We start from the raw sequence: 18,722 nt of genomic DNA, 5'->3' as shown, positions 1-18,722 counted from the left end.
AAAGATTGTTTCTATCAGATTTAGACTCACATATAAATAGAAAATGTGGCAGAAAAAAAAAAACGTTTTCGCAGCAATTAAGTTTCCCCAAAGAAATTTTCAATAATATAAGAATCCCTTCTTTGTTCTATTTTTTAAAAGTGGTCTTGAACCAGTTCATAATTTAGATTTAATAATAAATGTATCAAAAGAGTTTGCAAGTTTTTGCAAATGAAATGTTTTACATTTAAATATGAAGTATAAAGATAAAGTGATAATTGAGATTATTGCATTCAATAATGAGTCCAAAGAACGCTTTTTCCACTACAAACAACCTTTTGTGCAGTAAAACACTTCCTTGAATATTTAAGGTTCTTAACAAAACTATACACCTTGACATAGAGCCATTAAAAAAACCTATAACAGAAATATTTGACTTTTTGGATCATTTGACTTTTCGAATCATTGAATATTACAGGAATATTACATTTTAAATATAGTAAATTTTTATTCACAACATGTTATCTTTTTGTGGTGTAAGTTAAAAGCAAGTGTTTACCGAGAGGTTTCTCAGTACTATTGGTTGCTGTGTCTTTTTTTTCTTCTATTCTTTATCTTATTAACTTTAAGAAAAAGGGAAAAGGAAGCTGATTATCCCTGATGTGACCAGGAAAAACTCCCTTAGATGTTATGAGGGAGAAACCTTGAGAAGTACCAGACTCAAAAGGGAAACCCATCCTTATTTAGGTGATATCAAGATAGAGATTAAAGTCTATAAAACAACTTGAGAGTGAGAACCAACATGAGCACTGGAGTGTGAGATTATGAGTAATGTCTTTTCTACAGTCTTATACAGTTATTTGAAGTTATGGAACCAGGAGCTACTGAGCAACTCATAAAATAGCTCAACATTTGGGATCATCATAGATCCAACACGCATGCATGTGAAGAGTTTGGAAACACCTTTGAGACATGCATGTTCCTGTTGTTTATATGCAACAAACCAGGTAAAAGGCAAATACACACAAGAATTGGACAGTGAATGATTAAAAGGAAGTCCTGTGACAGATGAGTCCAAATTTGACATTTTTTGCTCTAACAAAAGAACCTATGTATGACACAAAACTTTAGAGAAGATGTTAGCGGGCTGCCTCACCCCCACAGTCAAACATGGAGGCGGAAGCTTAATGGTTTGAGGTTGTTTTGGAGATGGGAATGCTGGAGACTCATTCAGGGTGAAATACTGAATCTACATGTCTTCCATACTTCAACACCATGCTATTCCGTCTGGACTGCAGCTAATTGGAACTAACTTCGACAAACAACACGAAAATGACCCGCAACATACGGCTCTAGAAGTGCTTTTTAGACAGCAGTCAGCTGGAGGGTTATCTATCATGGAATGGCCTGCCCAGTTACTGCACCTTAATCCTTTTGAACTGGTCTGGGATGAACTGAATCGCAAGGTCAGAAAGAATATTTAACAAGTTGTACAAGAAGCATGGCAGCTGAATGTTTGGAGAAATGAACTGTCTGTATGTCAAGAGTGTGTAAAGCCCTGGTATCGCTAAGCTGCTACTCTTCGGGCCTTGAGCAAGGCCCTTAACCCTTTGTGATTCAGGTGCACCGTATCATGGCTGACCCTGCGCTCTGACCCCAGGTTTCGAGCAAGCTGGGATATGCGAAGAACGAATTTCGCTGTAATGTATATGTGACAAATAAAGGCTTTTCTTCTATTCTATAAAGCTGTTATTCATTCTAAGGGAGGATTTATCAATGAAAATCAAGTGCAACACCTGTACATTTATACACCATTAATTTTAGGTTGCATTTCCTGTTTAATTTAATTTATTTTAGTAATCCATCGTCGAGATCTTAGATATCAAGTATCATTCAGATATTATATATCCGTATTCTGTGTAAAGAACAATACAAGTTCAGTGAGCCTGTGCCTTACTGGAGCCTCAAATTCCTGTTATTGGTAACCACTTTTCTGCACACCACAGTAAAATGTGGTTATGTGAGATATCTTTTCTTGTGAGCACCATTCTCGCCAGTAAAGAAAATAAACGTTTGTTATTTTTTTCTAAGAGTGTTTATTTAACTATGTTTGTAGAACTCTTCAAATCGAACCTTACAACAAAGAACCCCAATGTTCAGGTATGACTCCATTTAAAGCCCCTTGTGAAATTTGACAAACCGTGTGTCTGCACTGGTTAAAACCATCAAGAAGTAATTTACACCACTCAAAACAATTCATTTGTCACACACACTATGGTACTTCAAACAATATCTCAGACTTAAACAGCTCTAGCGAGACGAACACCACATGGAGTTGTTCGTGTACATTCAAAGAATACAGAGAAAATAAAACCGCTCTCCTCCCTCGACCGTCTTTCACTCGACACTCCAAGTCTTTTTCACATGCAAAGAACCGTCCTGCATCATACCTCGAAATTCCCTCTCCATCTTGCCATATCTTGAAAAAAAAATTAAACCGTACCTATTAAAGCCATTCATTTGAAGGGGGGGGGGGGTCTGGGGGCAAATAAGGATCCAAGGAAGATATGGTTTTACAAATAATAAAAAAAAAGCTTATTCAGGACTGAGTAAACATATACTCCAGGACAAAACCTAGAAGATCACCAGGTGCCAGGTGTGTTCACTTGATGAAAGAGATGAAAACACTAGGGAATGTTTGTACAAATGATGTTGCAAGAGTTTGCGCAAGGGAAGAAATTAAGAGCCAATTTGTCATCCAAGTCTGCAAGTCTTCTACTATCTTTTAGGTTGTTCTTGAAAAATGGGTGTGTCATATTTGATCTTGTGTAGGTCATGCAAGCACATAGGAGTTAGACATATTATTGATGGGTTAAGGTTACATACTAATTCATGCTAAAATATCAGAGAAACTGTAGAACAAATACATCTATCAGCCTTTAAAATGAAAACACAGTACTGAGTATTGGCAATTCCATTGTCTGTAGAACTTAAGAGCTGAAAAAACACCAATACTGAAAATCAAATCAATGTGATTATGGTTAATTCAGTTGGACAAGGAGTAAGACCACTTATTTTCAATGATTGTGATGATGGTCTACATTCTCTCTGCTCTCACAGGTCATTTTTTGCATAGTGTAAATCACTTTTAACCGAACTGTTCAGTAGAAAGTGATTTACACTACAACTTTTGCACCTTCAATTCATTCGCTCGTTTAAAACCCATTTCAGTACCGTATTTTAAAACATACAAACAAATCCTGGCATCTGTTGAAACTGTGGGTCTGTGATTCTTGAGTGTGGTTGAGTTCAGGGTTCATTATAAACTTCTCATTCTCTCATCGTACCTTTCAGTGCTTAGAAAATTAAATCCCACTATTTACAGTTCTTCATAGGCCTCATTTATCAATCGTTTGTAAAGTTGTGTGGAAAAACGTGTTCTTAGGCTTCACAGGCATTCACAGTACACTTGATGTATATGTGGCGCCCACGAGATTCTATAAAAGGCAATGTGGAAAATTAGTGAGGACTTATCAGTGAAAGAGCGCCCCCTAAAGGCGGTGCTCACTAAATGCTCAATTATACTTATTTTAAACTGCGTGCATGCAAGATGGAGTGTCAACACATGTCCTCCTAAGAGATTAAGGCCACATGCTAATGTTGTGTGTCAAATAATATACTTGTGTACATGTCTACGTTCATATTATATATCAATATTATATATCTATCCATATTATATATGTGTGTGGGGAATAGACACAATCAAGTGGAAGTTGCTTAATCTTCAAAAAGTAAATAATAATCAAGCAAAAATTTGATTGATTGCAATTCAATTACAATTGAGGTACACAAAATTCTGACGTGTGCAATTGCAAGAAACAAACCTTAAATCTATGCCAATTATACGACTCAAGCCCTGGTATCGCCAGTATCAGTATGGGGCCATTTAACAAGGCCTTTAACTTTAACTGACCCCGCACTCTGACCCCAGCTTCCTAACATCTCTGGGAAATGCAAACAGAAAGACTTTTACCATGCTGTAGAGTAAAGTAAAGTAAAACGCACCTTTTAAGGTTTACATTAGTGATGTACATTTACACAAACTCAGCAGCTCTCATTGCTACTGAACATTTTCCCGAGCTAAACGTATTTCTCATGATTTCCAAAACTCACTCAGATCGTAGCCAGTTTGATAAATGAGGCCCAGTATGACAAAAATTCATAATATGAAATCACTGTTTCTTCATCTGAATGTTGTCTGTCATATGGTGGTTTCAGGAGTGTAATGATCATAGAGCATTCGTGTACATTCATAAAAAGAAAAACAAGAAACAAAACTTGAAAATACAACTCAAGCTCAAACTGGAAGCCACTGATCCATCAACATCTGTCAGTGCACAAAAACGTGGCAACAGTCATGCAAAAGTGGTTTAAAGATAGAGCCGCTCTTGCTTGTGAAGAAATTTGTGCCATTTAACCTCTGCGTGTGTTTGCGTGCAGTCAAACGAAAGCGCATCAGTACACCATGAAAGCAGCAGTCACTGTAAAGTCACAGTCTGGTGTATTGAGGGAGTGTTTTCAGTCCTTTGGCTAAGTAAAAGTTGGGATTTGGCTGTGGTCTGTGAACCAAATCCTTATATGAAGGTTGAATCGAAGACACTGTTTTCATGAGCGGTACGAGCTCGGGCTTCGAACAGTTGCTTAATCAGAGCTGATTTCTCCTGCTCCAACTGAGTAATGCGTTCACTCTTCTCCGTCACCTCCTGAAACAAGAACAAGAAAGCAAATATTTTGATTAAACAAATCAGTGTCACAGCATCCATAAACACACACACACACACACACACACACACACACACACACACACACACACATATATATTCTTGTAAATGTTTTAAAGTAATAATGGTGTTTTAAATTAGGTAAATCATCAGGACACCAAAAGGAACTTTTGCTATGTTTCCACACGGACGGTTTTAATTGCCGGATGTGCTCAACATGGCCGATTTTGATGACTTAGCGTATCAGTAAAACAAATAGTGGTTAAAACTTTATTTTTTGGAGTTCATTTTATTACATTTTTTGTATATCTGAGTAAAGAAATGATGTCGTGAATAAATGTGTGTTGTGTTGAAGGTTTTCATTTTGCCTCTTTTAGAATTAATTATACTTGTAATAAAAATGTTTAAACGGAAATGCGTGCTGCATTAATTGCGCATTAACAAAATGAGTGTGTTTAAAATTTATTTGTGTTAATGTGTTATTCACGTGTTTATACCTGTACATAATTGTATCAACTTGTGAAGTGGCATTAAAACTCTTTATGTTAATAGATGTTTATTTTGAGATAAATTAATTTGGTAAATAATTGAGTGTAAATCTCATTCTGAGTTCTACTTTTATATCGCTATACATTAAATCAGATTTGTCCCTGATTTTCGACATGGTGAGAAGTGTAACGGTTTAACCTTTGTGAGAAGGTGGTTCTGATCCTTCAGTCTCTGGATGGCCTGTGGAGGAGCAGGAACGGGTGGGACACTTGGAGAAACGATAGAAGTCTGTGCATTCGGAGAGGGGAATGACTGCCAAAAAAGATCAGGCAGTGGCACTGGTTTTAATAAGTGTATACAACACAAAAACACTTTTAAAAGACAAAATGGCGCAAAAGTGCGCCTCACTTATAAACCCCCAGCTCTGAATACCTCCCAATAAACACATTTACCATTAAACAAATTATTAAAATACAGTAAGATAAAGACAATAAACAAACCATTCCAGAGCAGGAAATGAGCTCACTAAGGCAGCGGTTCACTTCCTGTAGTTTGGGCAGGAGGACGTTCAGGCGACATTGATTGGATTCTGTTAGAAAATCCTAATAACAGAAAGACAGGGATACAAATTAATCCACAGTTTAACATCTATTATTGTATTAATTCCTATTATTAATTATATTATGATTAAAATACTAATAGTATTAATAATACTAATATAGCAACTATATAGATAGATAGATAGATAGATAGATAGATAGATAGATAGATAGATAGATAGATAGACAGATAGATAGATAGATAGATAGATAGATAGATAGATAGATAGATAGATAGATAGATAGATAGATAGATAGATACTATAATATATGAAGATATACTGTAAATATCTAATCAATGCATCTGACATAATATTCATTGTCCTATGGATATTTTACAGTGTGTGTGTGTGTGTGTGTGTGTGTGTGTGTGTGTGTGTGTGTGTGTGTGTGTGTGTGTGTGTGCATGTGTTACACACAGTGAGGTGGCCACTCTGCCCGATTAGCCTCTGTCTTTCGTTCACATTATGGATTTGACTCTGGTACCACTCTCTCGCTCTCTCCACCACATCCAGTCCAGACAGCAGTGAGTCCTTCTCCTGCTCCAGCTCCTTCATCTGCTTTAGCTATAGATCACATGACCACAAAGACAATAAGGTAGCTACGGGTTTCATAAATATAACACCAGCTACGGGTTTCAGAAATATATTCTTTATAATTTAAATATGAGCAGGATGATGATCAATCTGACTGGAACTTAAAAAGTCAAAAATTCCAAAACTCTCTTTAAGTATTGTAGGGAAATGTAATAAAAATTTGTGCTTAAGAAATTCACGACAAAAAAAAACAATCCCGAAAAACGTTCCCATTATTAAGACTAAGTAAATGATATAATTCTGCTTTTAACTGGCTTTGGCAAATTTAGTGCTTGCCCTTCAGGCATGATAGCCATTCTCAGAGTCACTTTCAGGTTGCCATGGCACAGGCACGACCCTTTGTTTCGCATTTTTTGCGACAAAAACCCCGAATTGCATGTTTACTCCACACAGCGAACATTCAAAACAGCACACATGTTCATGTCAAAATCAGGATTCTGCAAACTTTAGTAATTAGCAATTAGTCGTTTTATTTCTTGTCGATCAAAATCAAAGTCCAGTCCATTTTTCTGCATGTTAAAGTAAAAAATATTCCGTTTTTTAACGAAATTTCAGGGCAGCATGAATGAGTTTCGCACTGCTGCACAAATGCATATAAAGTGCAGTTGCCTTTCAACAGCCAACTCCTCACTTGAATGGGAGCAAAGGGACAACCATGAAGAGCAAGAGAGAGAGAGAGAGAGAGAGAGAGAGAGAGAGAGAGAGAGAGAGAGAGAGAGAGAGAGAGAGAGAGAGAGAGAGAAAGAGAGAGAGGTGGGTCAGGCCATGTGTTTGTGTGTGTGGGCTAAATCCTCTTTGTAAAAGAGAAACAGAACAGGGGGGGGGCAGACAGCATGAGCCAATCTCACAGTTAAAGTGACACGACATGACAGGCCATGACATCACCTGACAGAAAGACCGATAGACATGGAGCCTCTTTTGGATGGAAGGACGGTTTAAACAAACTTGAGTTCATTTACATTAAGAAATTGCTTCAGGCTGAAAAACAAGCCATGAATTAAAGAGCCAGTAAGTGTGTGTGTGTGTGTGTGGGAGGAAAAAGACTACAGAAAAGAGAAACAGGTTTGGTTTGTTCCATTGTACCACAGACAACTTAGAAATATGCAAGCGGTCGCTAAAGTCAGAAGACAGAATAGAAAAATTCATATTTTTCAATCTTGTGAAATAAACACCTAATGTTACAAGTCTCACATAACTTTACAAAGTCATTAAATAATTGTTTGTAATATTACTAGAAATGCACACGCTTGCTTATGCCATTATACTAAGAATTTTCTGTAATGTGGCCTCCTACATTGGTTGTCAAATTTTGCTATGCAACACACAAGTCTGCATAAGACATCCATGTTTTGAGAAGTTAAAAGTCCCGATCCAGAAATTTTAAGTACAATGAAGAGCGGGACCTCCTTAATCCTTTCACGCATGTTCATCATCAACATGCAGACACACCTCATGGCTGTAAGTTTATCCATTCCAGAGTGCCTCGACTATTTACCTCACCGCTCTGCGTCTAGTTCACCCACTCACTCCTTCACTCACCCAGTAGAAAAAGTGTAAGGCTTTGCTGGAGTACAAGCTGCTGCTCAGGGGGATGAAGACGGTGGTGTAGGCAGCCCAAACTGTGCCAGCTCCCAGGCCCGGGGGCCCGAGCCGGCTCACCACCATGAGGATGGAGGAATACAAGGGAGAGAGGAAAGGAGTGGGAAGAAGAACTTGACGGCGGAAGACACAAGAGTCAAGTGTCAGCGAGTAAGGAGAGAGAGAGGTAAAGAAAAAGAAACAGAGAGAAAGAGAGAGGCAGAGTCAGAGAGGGGGAAAAGAACAGAAATGAAAGTTAGAAGAGGGGGAGCAGCACATACCAGGGGAGGGGCACAAATAGGGAACAGGGGGAGGGGGGGGGATTGGAGTAAAGAGGGGGTGTGGTAAGTCGTGGTCATGGATAATGTAACACGGTTCTGGTTTTAGCAGAATATTTAACACTTTGCTCACTATAAACATTCCGATTTCATTACACTTGTAATGGCAGGATTATTCATTCAGATTTAACTCAAGTAAATGTTAAAAACACAAACGAAAAGTATGAGCACCATACGTGTTTTATAAACACACAGAAACTGTGAAGCCATCACAAATGTTTCTTATTTAATAAAAAAATCTTAATTATAGTTCACGACTGTTAGATAAATCAAGCACGAGAAAACTCAAAAACTTGGAAAGGAAAAACGAAAGATACATTGGTTTTCTAATTCTAAGTGTGTCAAACGTTTGGTGAATGCTGATTGGCCAATGGCAGCCAACATAAAAATATTTAACGCCACACTCTAAACATACAGAAGATACGATTCACTGATTCGCATCGGTGCGTCGGCATAAATGTTAACGTTGTGATGAATCGATTAAAAGAAAAGTGTGCACCGGATACAAGTTGGCATTTGTATCGCGATGCATCGTTATTAACATATTTGCATCGATAAAATGGTTAAAAAAAAGGTTATTTATATATAATTATTAGTAGACGTGCTATACTTTTATCTAGAAAGTGACCAACAATTTGTAACCAGTATTTTATATGTAGATTGATTTCCCCTTGCTAAACTGTTTTTTAGAGCATTCTCTCAGCACCACTGCTGCAATTGAATATGATGTATCACAACGCTACGGAGACCGAGGTGTGTCCCGAGAAAGTACCACAGAGTATAGATTAACATGGCAGAGGTAGAGCTGCATCTTCCTTAACACAGAACTGGAAAAGAATGACTGGTTTTATTTAACCTCCTTTGTTTTTTTTCCGTTTGTGAAAGGGCCATGCGTTAAAAGTCAGAAGGCACTTAAGTAAATGTATGATTTGCTGTCTCTTGTATGATTGTTAAAATCTTCGGTTTCAGAAAAACAATCTGTACAATATTAAATTGCATATCATAATTTTTCCATTGCATCGTTTTGCATTGAATCAAATCGAAATCAGATCGCACAGCATCATAATGGGGTAAATCGTATCAGTAGCTGCTCCATATGTATCGTTAATGTATCGTATCGTTAGATAGGCATCAAGAACTGAATCGCAACGGCCTCAGTTATTGAGATGCACATGCCTAGTGATACATTTGTTTTCAATAACTTTACCATTTTTCCTGTACTTTAAAAATATATATATATATATATATATATATATATATATAGTTTGAGTTTCCAGGATTTAAAATTTCCAGGTGATTTGTGTGTTACATTACTAAAATGCAAGAATCTATCATCCCAATGTCATAATTCTAAAAATTTCAAGATGGCAAAACTGCCTCAGTGAATGACCCTGACTTTTCTAGCACTCAATGCACTCTAGATGTTAGAATAAAACAGTTAAAACGTATGACAATGCCGAATACCACTCAAGCCAATTACAAAATATAGACATTTCTTACATCATTTACAATATACAGTATAATATAATATTATTTCACTGGATTCAGAAAAACTGTTAAAGGTTATAGCGCTCATGTTTTACCAATATCAGAATCTCTCATCTATTGAGAGTGCAGTGCAAAGTAATGGAGAGTGTGTTAGAGAAGTGAAGAAAAGAGTGCAGGCAGGGTGGAGTAGGTGGAGAAGAGTGATAGCAGGAGTGATTTGTGATAGAAGGGTATCTGTGAGAGTGAAAGGTAAAGTTTATAGGATTGTGGTGAGACCTGCGATGTTGTATGGTTTAGAGACAGTGGCATTGAGTAATAGACAGGAGGTGGAGCTGGAGGTAGCAGAGCTGAAGATGTTGAGGTTTTCATTGGGAGTGACGACGATGGACAGGATTAGAAACGAGTTTATTAGAGGGACAGCACATGTAGGAGGTTTTGGGAACAAAGTGAGAGAGGTCCGAATGAGATAGTTTGGAGTTGTGCAAAGGAGAGACATGGGGTATATTGGTAGGAGAATGCTGAGAATGGAGCCGCCAGAAAAGGGGAAAAAGAGGAAGACCAAAAAGGAGGTTCATGGATGTGGTGAGGGAAGACATGCAGGTAGTTGGTTTGAAAGAGGCAGATGCAGAGGACAGGGGGGTATGGAGACGGATGATCCGCTGTGGTGACCCCTAATGGGAGCAGCCGAAAGAAGAAGATTCTCAGCTTAATAAAGATATTTATATTATCATTTTATCCCTGCTGAAGGCCAGAAGGTCGAATGATGACGTGTGAATCAGTTTAGATTTTGGTTGTTTCATACCATTCCATAGTCTACCCCATTAGTGATGGTGTGTCGCCTCGGCTCTTCTCGGCTCCTGCTGTGCCGCCTGGTCGCTGCGAACCCTGTCGTAGACTCACTCTGTGACCGAGGCAGACCAACACGTACACCATGCTGCTGACCTGAGATTCAAAGAAAGAACATCGAGGCCAAGATTAGAAGAATTTTTCTATTTATAAAACAGCTCTGGATCATGACAAAACTTCTATCTCTCAACACCACAAGATGTAGCTGATCTTGCATCAAGGCTCATTCATTCATTTATTCATTTTCTCCCGCTTCACCGTAATTCGCGTCGCTGGGGCAGCAGTCTAAGCAGGCCCCCGCCTTCGACTGCTGCCCAATCCTCACAGCACCGTCCCTTACGGTCCCTCCTGCAGGTGGTGAGCCCACGGGAAGGCGGCCCCACGTCACTCTGACGTCACGGACCTTGATATTTCCCTCGTAAGGGACCCCCGGAGCATAGAGGGTTAAGGGCCTTGCTCAAGGGCCCAAGAGTGGCAGCTTGGCGATACCGGGGCTTGAACCCCAGACCTTCCGATCGGCAACCCAGCGCCTTAACCGCTGGAGCCACCACTCCCCCTAAGCATTATGGCTTATGGCTTTTTTTCAAAACTATTTTTTCTTTTTCTAGGGAGAATATAGGAGAGGTATGTTTTTATTTTTATAAGACACATTCTCATGTAAGGGTATTAAAATGGACTGCAAATACATTTCCTCTCATGACATAGAGTAAATACCACAATTATTTTTTCTGAAACGAGCAGGTTAACTCATGCAAACAACCTGTCGTCTGCTATCCTCAGGCTCTTCCGCTGTAAAATATAATTAAAATGTAATAGTACGTAGTTAGGACACTTATTCATTAAAGGAATGAAAGGAGACAATTATATAATATCTGACCACATCTATTGCTCAGGTATTCATTTAAAACCTGATGTTTTATAGTTAACTATCTTTACCAAAAAATCTGCCTCAACAAACCCTCTTTAATAAAAGCATCTAATAGTAAAATACTGTAGTTTTGCAGTATTGTCAATTTGCTGACAAATAAGATTAAGTGGTAAGTATTGTCCAAAAATAAATACATTTACTTTGTTTTTGTAAACAAAAATTGAATAACAGGTGTGTGGATGATTTTTCCAGGTGCTCAGGACAAGCAGATTCTGTGCATGAGCTAATATATTTTGTTTTGGACTTACAACACTGTATTCGCTCTATACACAAGGGTGTTAGAATTTGATTTAAGGTGAGGAGGCCAAAGGTGTTTCAGAGGATTGAGTTCAGAGCTCAGGCCACTCAAGAACTTCCACTCCAACCGATGTAAAACCATTTGTTCATGGAGCTGGTTTTGTTCACAGGTCCATTGTGATGCTGGAACAAGTTTGGGTCTCCTAGTTCACTTTCAAACATGAATACCCTGAATTAGGGTTCTATATAGGTATAAAAAGCAAAACATCTCATTTTAAAAAATATATTGTTTTTTTTGTCAGATTAATAAAAAAAAAAAAAAGATGATAGTAATAGAACGAAATAAAAAGAATCGGCTGACTAATCGATTATCAAAATAAGGCAAAGTTGAGACCTTTTATTGTGCACCTGAAAGCCAAAAATAACCAAAGAAATAAAATATTACAGTACAAGATATAAAAGGGACAGTTAAGTGATATTATCTCAGAAATATGAGATGAAACCTTCAGAACAATATTTACTTGTGATAAAGTCTCCCCATAGCTGAAGAAAACAAACTCCAACAGATTCGATTTTCCCACAATCATCATCATTGTTGTTAATTAATGATTAAATAATGTACAGTAACATGCTAAAAATCGTAATATCTATAGAAGGTGGGTTTCATCCACTTGGATCCACATCTTTAGCACCTCCTCTCATCACATTTCTCTGAATAGATAACACCTCAGGTCTGGGAAGTCTCTTCCATTACACATACCAAATGCTGAGCAAATGTTAATCACTACTGACAAATGGCTCAACCAGGGAAGTTAAGGGTATGACTGTTGAGAGAAAAAAACAACTATAGATCATCTTGAATCACAAAGACTTTTTAGACGAGTGTTACAAGGTTTTACAGGGTACTTAGGATCGAATAGAGGTATAGTTTTGTACAAGGCAAGCGCCAACAAGCTCCACTGCCCAACCTCTTTTTCTTTATCAAATCAAGATAAAGTTGAAATAGAGACTAACTGACGGGAGAAAAAAATCTCCGGGCCTGACAAGATCATTGTTACTAATGCTGTTTTGAAAGCGATTTAGAAAAAAACATCTACTCAACCATGGGTTTGACAGGTTTATGGACTGGGTGTTCATTTATCTTTGATGATCCACCAGTTCAAGCAAGAAAAAAAAACAACACCATTTCAAACAGACTTCACCTCAGACCTGATCTGCAGCCTCCCTTTTCTGATGTAAGAGCCAAAGCCTGGTATAACTGTACTTCGCCCCTGGCAATGTCAGACTCATAGCTCCAGATATTTGAAGAGGAGAAAAAAGAGTGCGGAAAGTAAAAAAAAAATAAAAAATAAAAAATGCAGTCTGTAAATAAAAAAAATGGGTTAACACGGGCAGCGTTTACAAGCAGTGATCTGGAAGGAATAGTCAAATCACATCCAGTCCATAAAATTTCAGTTAGACTTTCAGGAAATGCAAAAACGCAAATGCACATCGTGATGTCCTACTACTTCTGGTTCTAAAATTTCTCCTTTTTGGACCATATAGTGCACAGTCATACAAAATAATGATTCAGAGTGGCCCGATCCAAACGGGTTCCCTTCAGAGTCTGGTTCCACCCGTGTTTTTTTTGTTTCAAAATTGTAAAGCTCTTCGGAATCGTATTCACCTGGTGGAAAAGCTTTTGCCGTCTCACCATGTCTACCTGGGTTTTCATTGGGTTTTCCCAGTTTTCTCCAAAATCAGGCTGCCTTCAGTAGTCCCACAGATCTATTGTAGTTCAATCTCTTACACCTAGTTGTGTTGACTCAGTGGTTACGATTTGAGGTTACACAGATGAGGGCCATGCCTTCAAATCTCAGCACCATCAAACTGCTATTGTTGGGTTCTTTGTTCAAAACTCATAACCATCAGGTCAGTTGGATCCTGCACCATTTATTAAATGCCCTTATCCACTTTGACATATCTTATTTAAACAACTGAGTAGTTGAGAGCTGAAGAACATGCTCAAGAGCCGAGCAGTGGCTGTTTGGTCCAGGTGGGATTTGAACTTACATCCTTCCAATCAGACGTCCACCAACTTAACCATACATCAACAAAATGTTATGGATTATTATGACCTGACATACCATTCACCTTCATACATATTGTTCTCAAGATAGGCTTTGGATCCATGACCCTTACAAGCTCATTTTGATCTCCTCCCCCACTTGGACCCCTTGAACCAAAGGAACCGAATTGGGAGCAGAGAAATCGGATTTATGTATTAATTACTCAGTTTGAATGTATAAGGAATTTACCTGTCTTGTGAAAAAGATGATCAACCGAGATTGATTCGGCTGACTGCACACGGGTGGGCCCCTGCCCCCGAAACGAATCTGCCCGGTCGGGCGCCGCGTGAACGCGCTCCAGGCTCCTGCCGTTCCTCGTGCACGGCTGCGCGCCGGAATTCGCGTAGGACGAGGAGTCGCTCGCGCAGCGTTTGCTCGCGGTGGCGTAGGCACGTCCCCTGTCCCTGTCCCTTCCGCCGCCGTGATGAACATTAGTCCCGTTGCTCGGCCCGAGCGGTCGCACTCTGGACCCGTTTGGACGGAAGTGCTGCTTCTGTGCGTGGTTTGGAGGACGCGCGATGTCCGGGTGGAGGATCGACGACCGGAGTCCCGCGACGAAGCGCTCGAAAGTCAGGCAGCCGTGCGGCGGCGCGATCCGCCTCAGGCTCTCCAGCACACCGCCGGGGAGATCCTGCGCTTCTGCGCCTTGCCACCGACTTTCGATCTCCGAGATGTGCACGAAACCCCGCTTTCCATCATCTAGTATGTCGAACAGAGTCCTCAGGCTGTGCAGAAAGGCTTTGGGTAGACCCTCAGACCACTCTGCGTCTTGTGATTGCATACCGGGGTTTTTCAGAGCTTTGGGTTTATTCTCCACACACTCGTTCCTGACAGCCGAGATGCAGCTCAAACCGGTCGGTTTGCACCGGGGATCTGCTGCGATCAAAGCCATGAAATCCCGATCCCAAGAACTATATTTCCTTCAGGAATCGATGAAAATGGATCACTTGGATACTTACACCAGATTTTCTCTCTTTCTTTTTCTCTTCCACACATTCCCGAGTCTCAACCCGCACAACTTTCTCCACATTATTTTTTTTTTCAATAGATCCGCCCTTGGGACGGTTGATCATCGGCGCTCTGATTGGTTGCGCGATGAGCCGCGTCACGCTGATTGGCTGCTCTAAACGCATCAGGCTTTGAGTTTTTGTTCTTCATAGATTTGAATAGCAGTCGGCCAGGAGGAACCAGGAGGTTCGATTTTTTTTTTCACTTGAAGTTGTGAACTCCTCCAGATGGCCGTATAACATAACAATTTGATACTTTTTTCTACTGAAAGAAACACATTTCAGTCTCTTTTTCAGACTAATCAATATCAGACCTAACAGCAGGCAACTCATGCAGTCTCTGGGATATCAGAACATCGAGTAACCATTCATGCATTCGTTCATTCAACCATTTATGCATGCATTCATTAATTTATCCACCCATTCATTAATTATTTTATTAATTGATTCATTCATCCATATATTCATTCATTTCAGTAAAGATGAGTTTTTGTAATCATTCTACTTTGACAATTCTAACTTTGTTTTGCTACTTAATCATTAAGTGCTACCTTCTAGTCCTGATATAAATATAATTATGAGGAAAATGTGTGTAATTACAGGTAAAGGACCTTTTTTTAAATGAGATACTATTCCCTTAAAAAAATTATAATAATAATAATAATTTTTTTTCTCCTCTTTTTAATTTTCTTCTTAAAGGAATTTGAACACACCAGGTTGTAATCATGGCTTCTAAACTCATACAAACTTCACAGTAGGATTTGAAGGAAGCTACAGGCGTCATTGCATAAAACATTGGGTTACAATTGTATGCATTACATTTAGATAGATAGATAGATAGATAGATAGATAGATAGATAGATAGATAGATAGATAGATAGATAGATAGATAGATAGATAGATAGATAGATAGATAGATAGATAGATAGATAGATAGATAGATAGATAGATAGATAGATAGATAGATAGATAGATAGATAGATAGATAGATAGATAGATAGATAGATAGATAGCAAGCAACGAAATGCAGTTTGGCATCTACCAGAAGTGCAAAATGTAGCAGTCGTGCAAAAGTGCAAATAAATATATGGCATATTTACAGCAAGTTATAGTGATAATATGTAAACATATGTAAAGTGAATAAATACAAATGCAGTAACAGTGCAGAGATGTGTGGACATCAATTTAGAGTACAAGTCGAATAAACAGTCTACTATATATAAATATATATATATACACACACAGGTTATATACACAAATGAATGAAATGTTGGGCAGAATGTACAGTAATGATTATAAGGATACACAGATAAAAATAGTGCAGATGTAATGAGGAGTAAAAGATATACTATGTAATATGTACATGTATAGTACAGAGGTTATATACAGTGTTTTGTTTTGTGTTTGTTTTGTGGTGATTTAGCGGTGTAGTGTAGAGTTCAGTAGTGTGATGGTGGATGGAAAAAAGCTGTCCCTGAACCTGCTGGTTCTGGTGCGCAAGTTCCTGTATCTCCTTCGTGATGGAAGGAGGTTAAACAGTTTATGACTGGGATGTGAAGAGTCCTTGATAATGTTGTGAGCTCTGCGCAGACATCTGCTGTGGTGAAGGTGCTCAATGGCAGGTAGTTGGGTGCCAGTGATGCGTTGGGCGGTTTTGACCACCCTTTGCAGGGCTTTTCGTTCACTCACAGTAGAGCCTCCGTACCATACAGTAAGGGAGTTGGTCAGGATGCTCTCAATGATGCAGCGGTAGAAGCTCGTTAAAATCCCAGGGGACAGATGAGATTTCTTGAGACTTCTCAAGAAGTACAGGCGCTGTTGTGCTTTTTTTATCAGAGCTGAAGTGTTCTGCTGCCATGTCAAATCCTCAGAGATGTGAACTCCCAGGAACTTAAAGCTGGAGACTCGTTCTACCTCAGTTCCATTGATGCTGACAGGTAGATGTCTCCTGCCGTTGAATTTCCAAAAGTCCACAATGAGCTCTTTGGTCTTTGTGGCATTGAGAGTCAGGTTGTTGTTGGCACACCACGCTGCTAGATTACGGATCTCTTCCCTGTAGGCCAATTCGTTGTTGTTGTCGATCTGGCCGACCACGGTGGTGTCATCTGCATACTTTATGAAGATGTTGGAGTTATACAGAGGAGCACAATCGTGGGTGAACAGGGAGTAGAGCAGTGGGCTCAGAACACAGCCCTGCGGGATGCCAGTGTTCAGAATGAGGGTAGAGGATGATCATGATGACAAACATACACTTTTTTATTGCAGTTCTGAGCTCCCTGCGAAACTACATTGTCTTTCCCTTTATCTCTTTCTCGGTTCAAAAGGGAACAAAGTTGGATCGCTGCATTTAATAATCTTTTATCTTATTAGAAACGTTGTAAAGGTTTTGTTTAATTTAAATGCCTCAGGATTAGTGTGTACATTTGGACCCACAAAGTCAGAAATATTTGTACAATTCTGTCCCCTAGAAATAAAATCTTATCATAATATTTAGCATATTTTTGTTATACTTAATGGTATTATACTTATCAGTAAATACACAAAAATATTAAAGGCTTCTAGGAGTAAAATGATTTAAAATCATGTCTAGAAATTGTAAAAGGGTTCTAATCAGAGTTACAGCCTGAACTTTGGTCTCTTTGTTTAACCTGAATAAAATTCAGCCTTTGTTTCCCCAAATCTTTTGAGTTATCCATCACACACTGAGCTCACAGATATCAGACTTAAAGTGCAATTGGGTCAAGACAAAAACTTGCTTTAGTCCTAAACCCTTGATGATTTCTCCCGTCCTTTTTTCCTCCTCTATACCGACAGTCAGGCTTCATCTGGATTACTCCAGGCTAGATTCCAGTGTATTTTCCATTAGTATTAAATTACTATTTATACCGTGTCCTTACATGACCATGAAATGAAATTCTATCAAAAATGCCTATTTTAGTCCCCTAAACCCAGTACCCAGTCACTTTCCCACTTTTATTTTCATTGTAGTTTCTAAATAACTCTAAATATTAACCAATAATATTTTTAAAGACACATATGTCTTAACTACTAAATAAATGAGCTAATGCAATTTAAATATGATTATATGATTATTACAAGTTTATAATCATGTTATAATCATATAATCATCAATGTTAAACTTGATTTCTACTGTAAGGTCAACAATAATCTTTTATTCATATATATGCATATTTGTAATAAAAAAAAATTGGAAAAACTATTTATTTTATAGTTTTAAAACTTTACAATTCTTATCAAATAATTTTTGTTTCTTCAATGTCTTAGACATTGATCTAACCATGTTTAAGACCTATTTGTGTAGAAATCTTAAATGATTAACTTACATTGCAAACATTTAAATTTATGACTTATCTAGAACAACGTATAACTGAGAAATTAAAAGTTAAGGGCCTTGCTCGAGTGCCCAAGAGCAGCAGATGATGAGATGCTGGGATTTAAACTCACAACCTTCCAATAAGATGTCAATGTCTTAACCAGCAAGCTACCACTTCTCAAAGATTTGGCAGATATCTTTATCTAGAGTGACTTATATATAGGATTTAAGGGCCTTGTTTAGGAGCCAAGCAGTGGGCGCTTGGTAAACATTGGATTTAAATTAGAATAAATCACATATGCTACTATAAAAAACTTTTGGTTATGACAAATGTACCAGAGAATTCTACAATTAACAATTTACGTGGCATTATTGACATCTCGGTCATACTAAATTATTTTCCATTTTTCCCTG

General features: G+C 38.5%; 1 protein-coding gene across 2 annotated transcripts; it reads right to left on the bottom strand.

The window, feature by feature from the left end:
* Positions 1-2,051: 2,051 nt before the first annotated feature.
* Positions 2,052-15,614, bottom strand: sapcd2 (suppressor APC domain containing 2). Of its 2 annotated transcripts, none has more exons than XM_083531630.1 (6): positions 14,157-15,614; positions 10,651-10,790; positions 6,268-6,414; positions 5,750-5,851; positions 5,448-5,561; positions 2,052-4,742 (listed from the first exon to the last, which is right to left on the bottom strand). In XM_083531630.1, the coding sequence occupies exons 1-6, from the start codon at positions 14,857-14,859 to the stop codon at positions 4,614-4,616; spliced, it is 1,335 nt and encodes a 444-aa protein (XP_083387756.1). In that variant the 5' UTR covers positions 14,860-15,614; the 3' UTR covers positions 2,052-4,613. The 2 variants fall into 2 exon arrangements, with proteins under 2 accessions (XP_083387756.1, XP_083387757.1); XM_083531631.1 differs by having other exon boundaries at positions 5,448-5,537.
* Positions 15,615-18,722: the final 3,108 nt, after the last annotated feature.

Source organism: Silurus aristotelis (genome assembly GCF_946808225.1).
Source record: "Silurus aristotelis genome assembly, chromosome: 26".
NCBI classification, from domain to species: domain Eukaryota; kingdom Metazoa; phylum Chordata; class Actinopteri; order Siluriformes; family Siluridae; genus Silurus; species Silurus aristotelis.
Note: the sequence above shows the minus strand (reverse complement) of the source record. Positions and strands in the feature narration are given on the sequence as shown.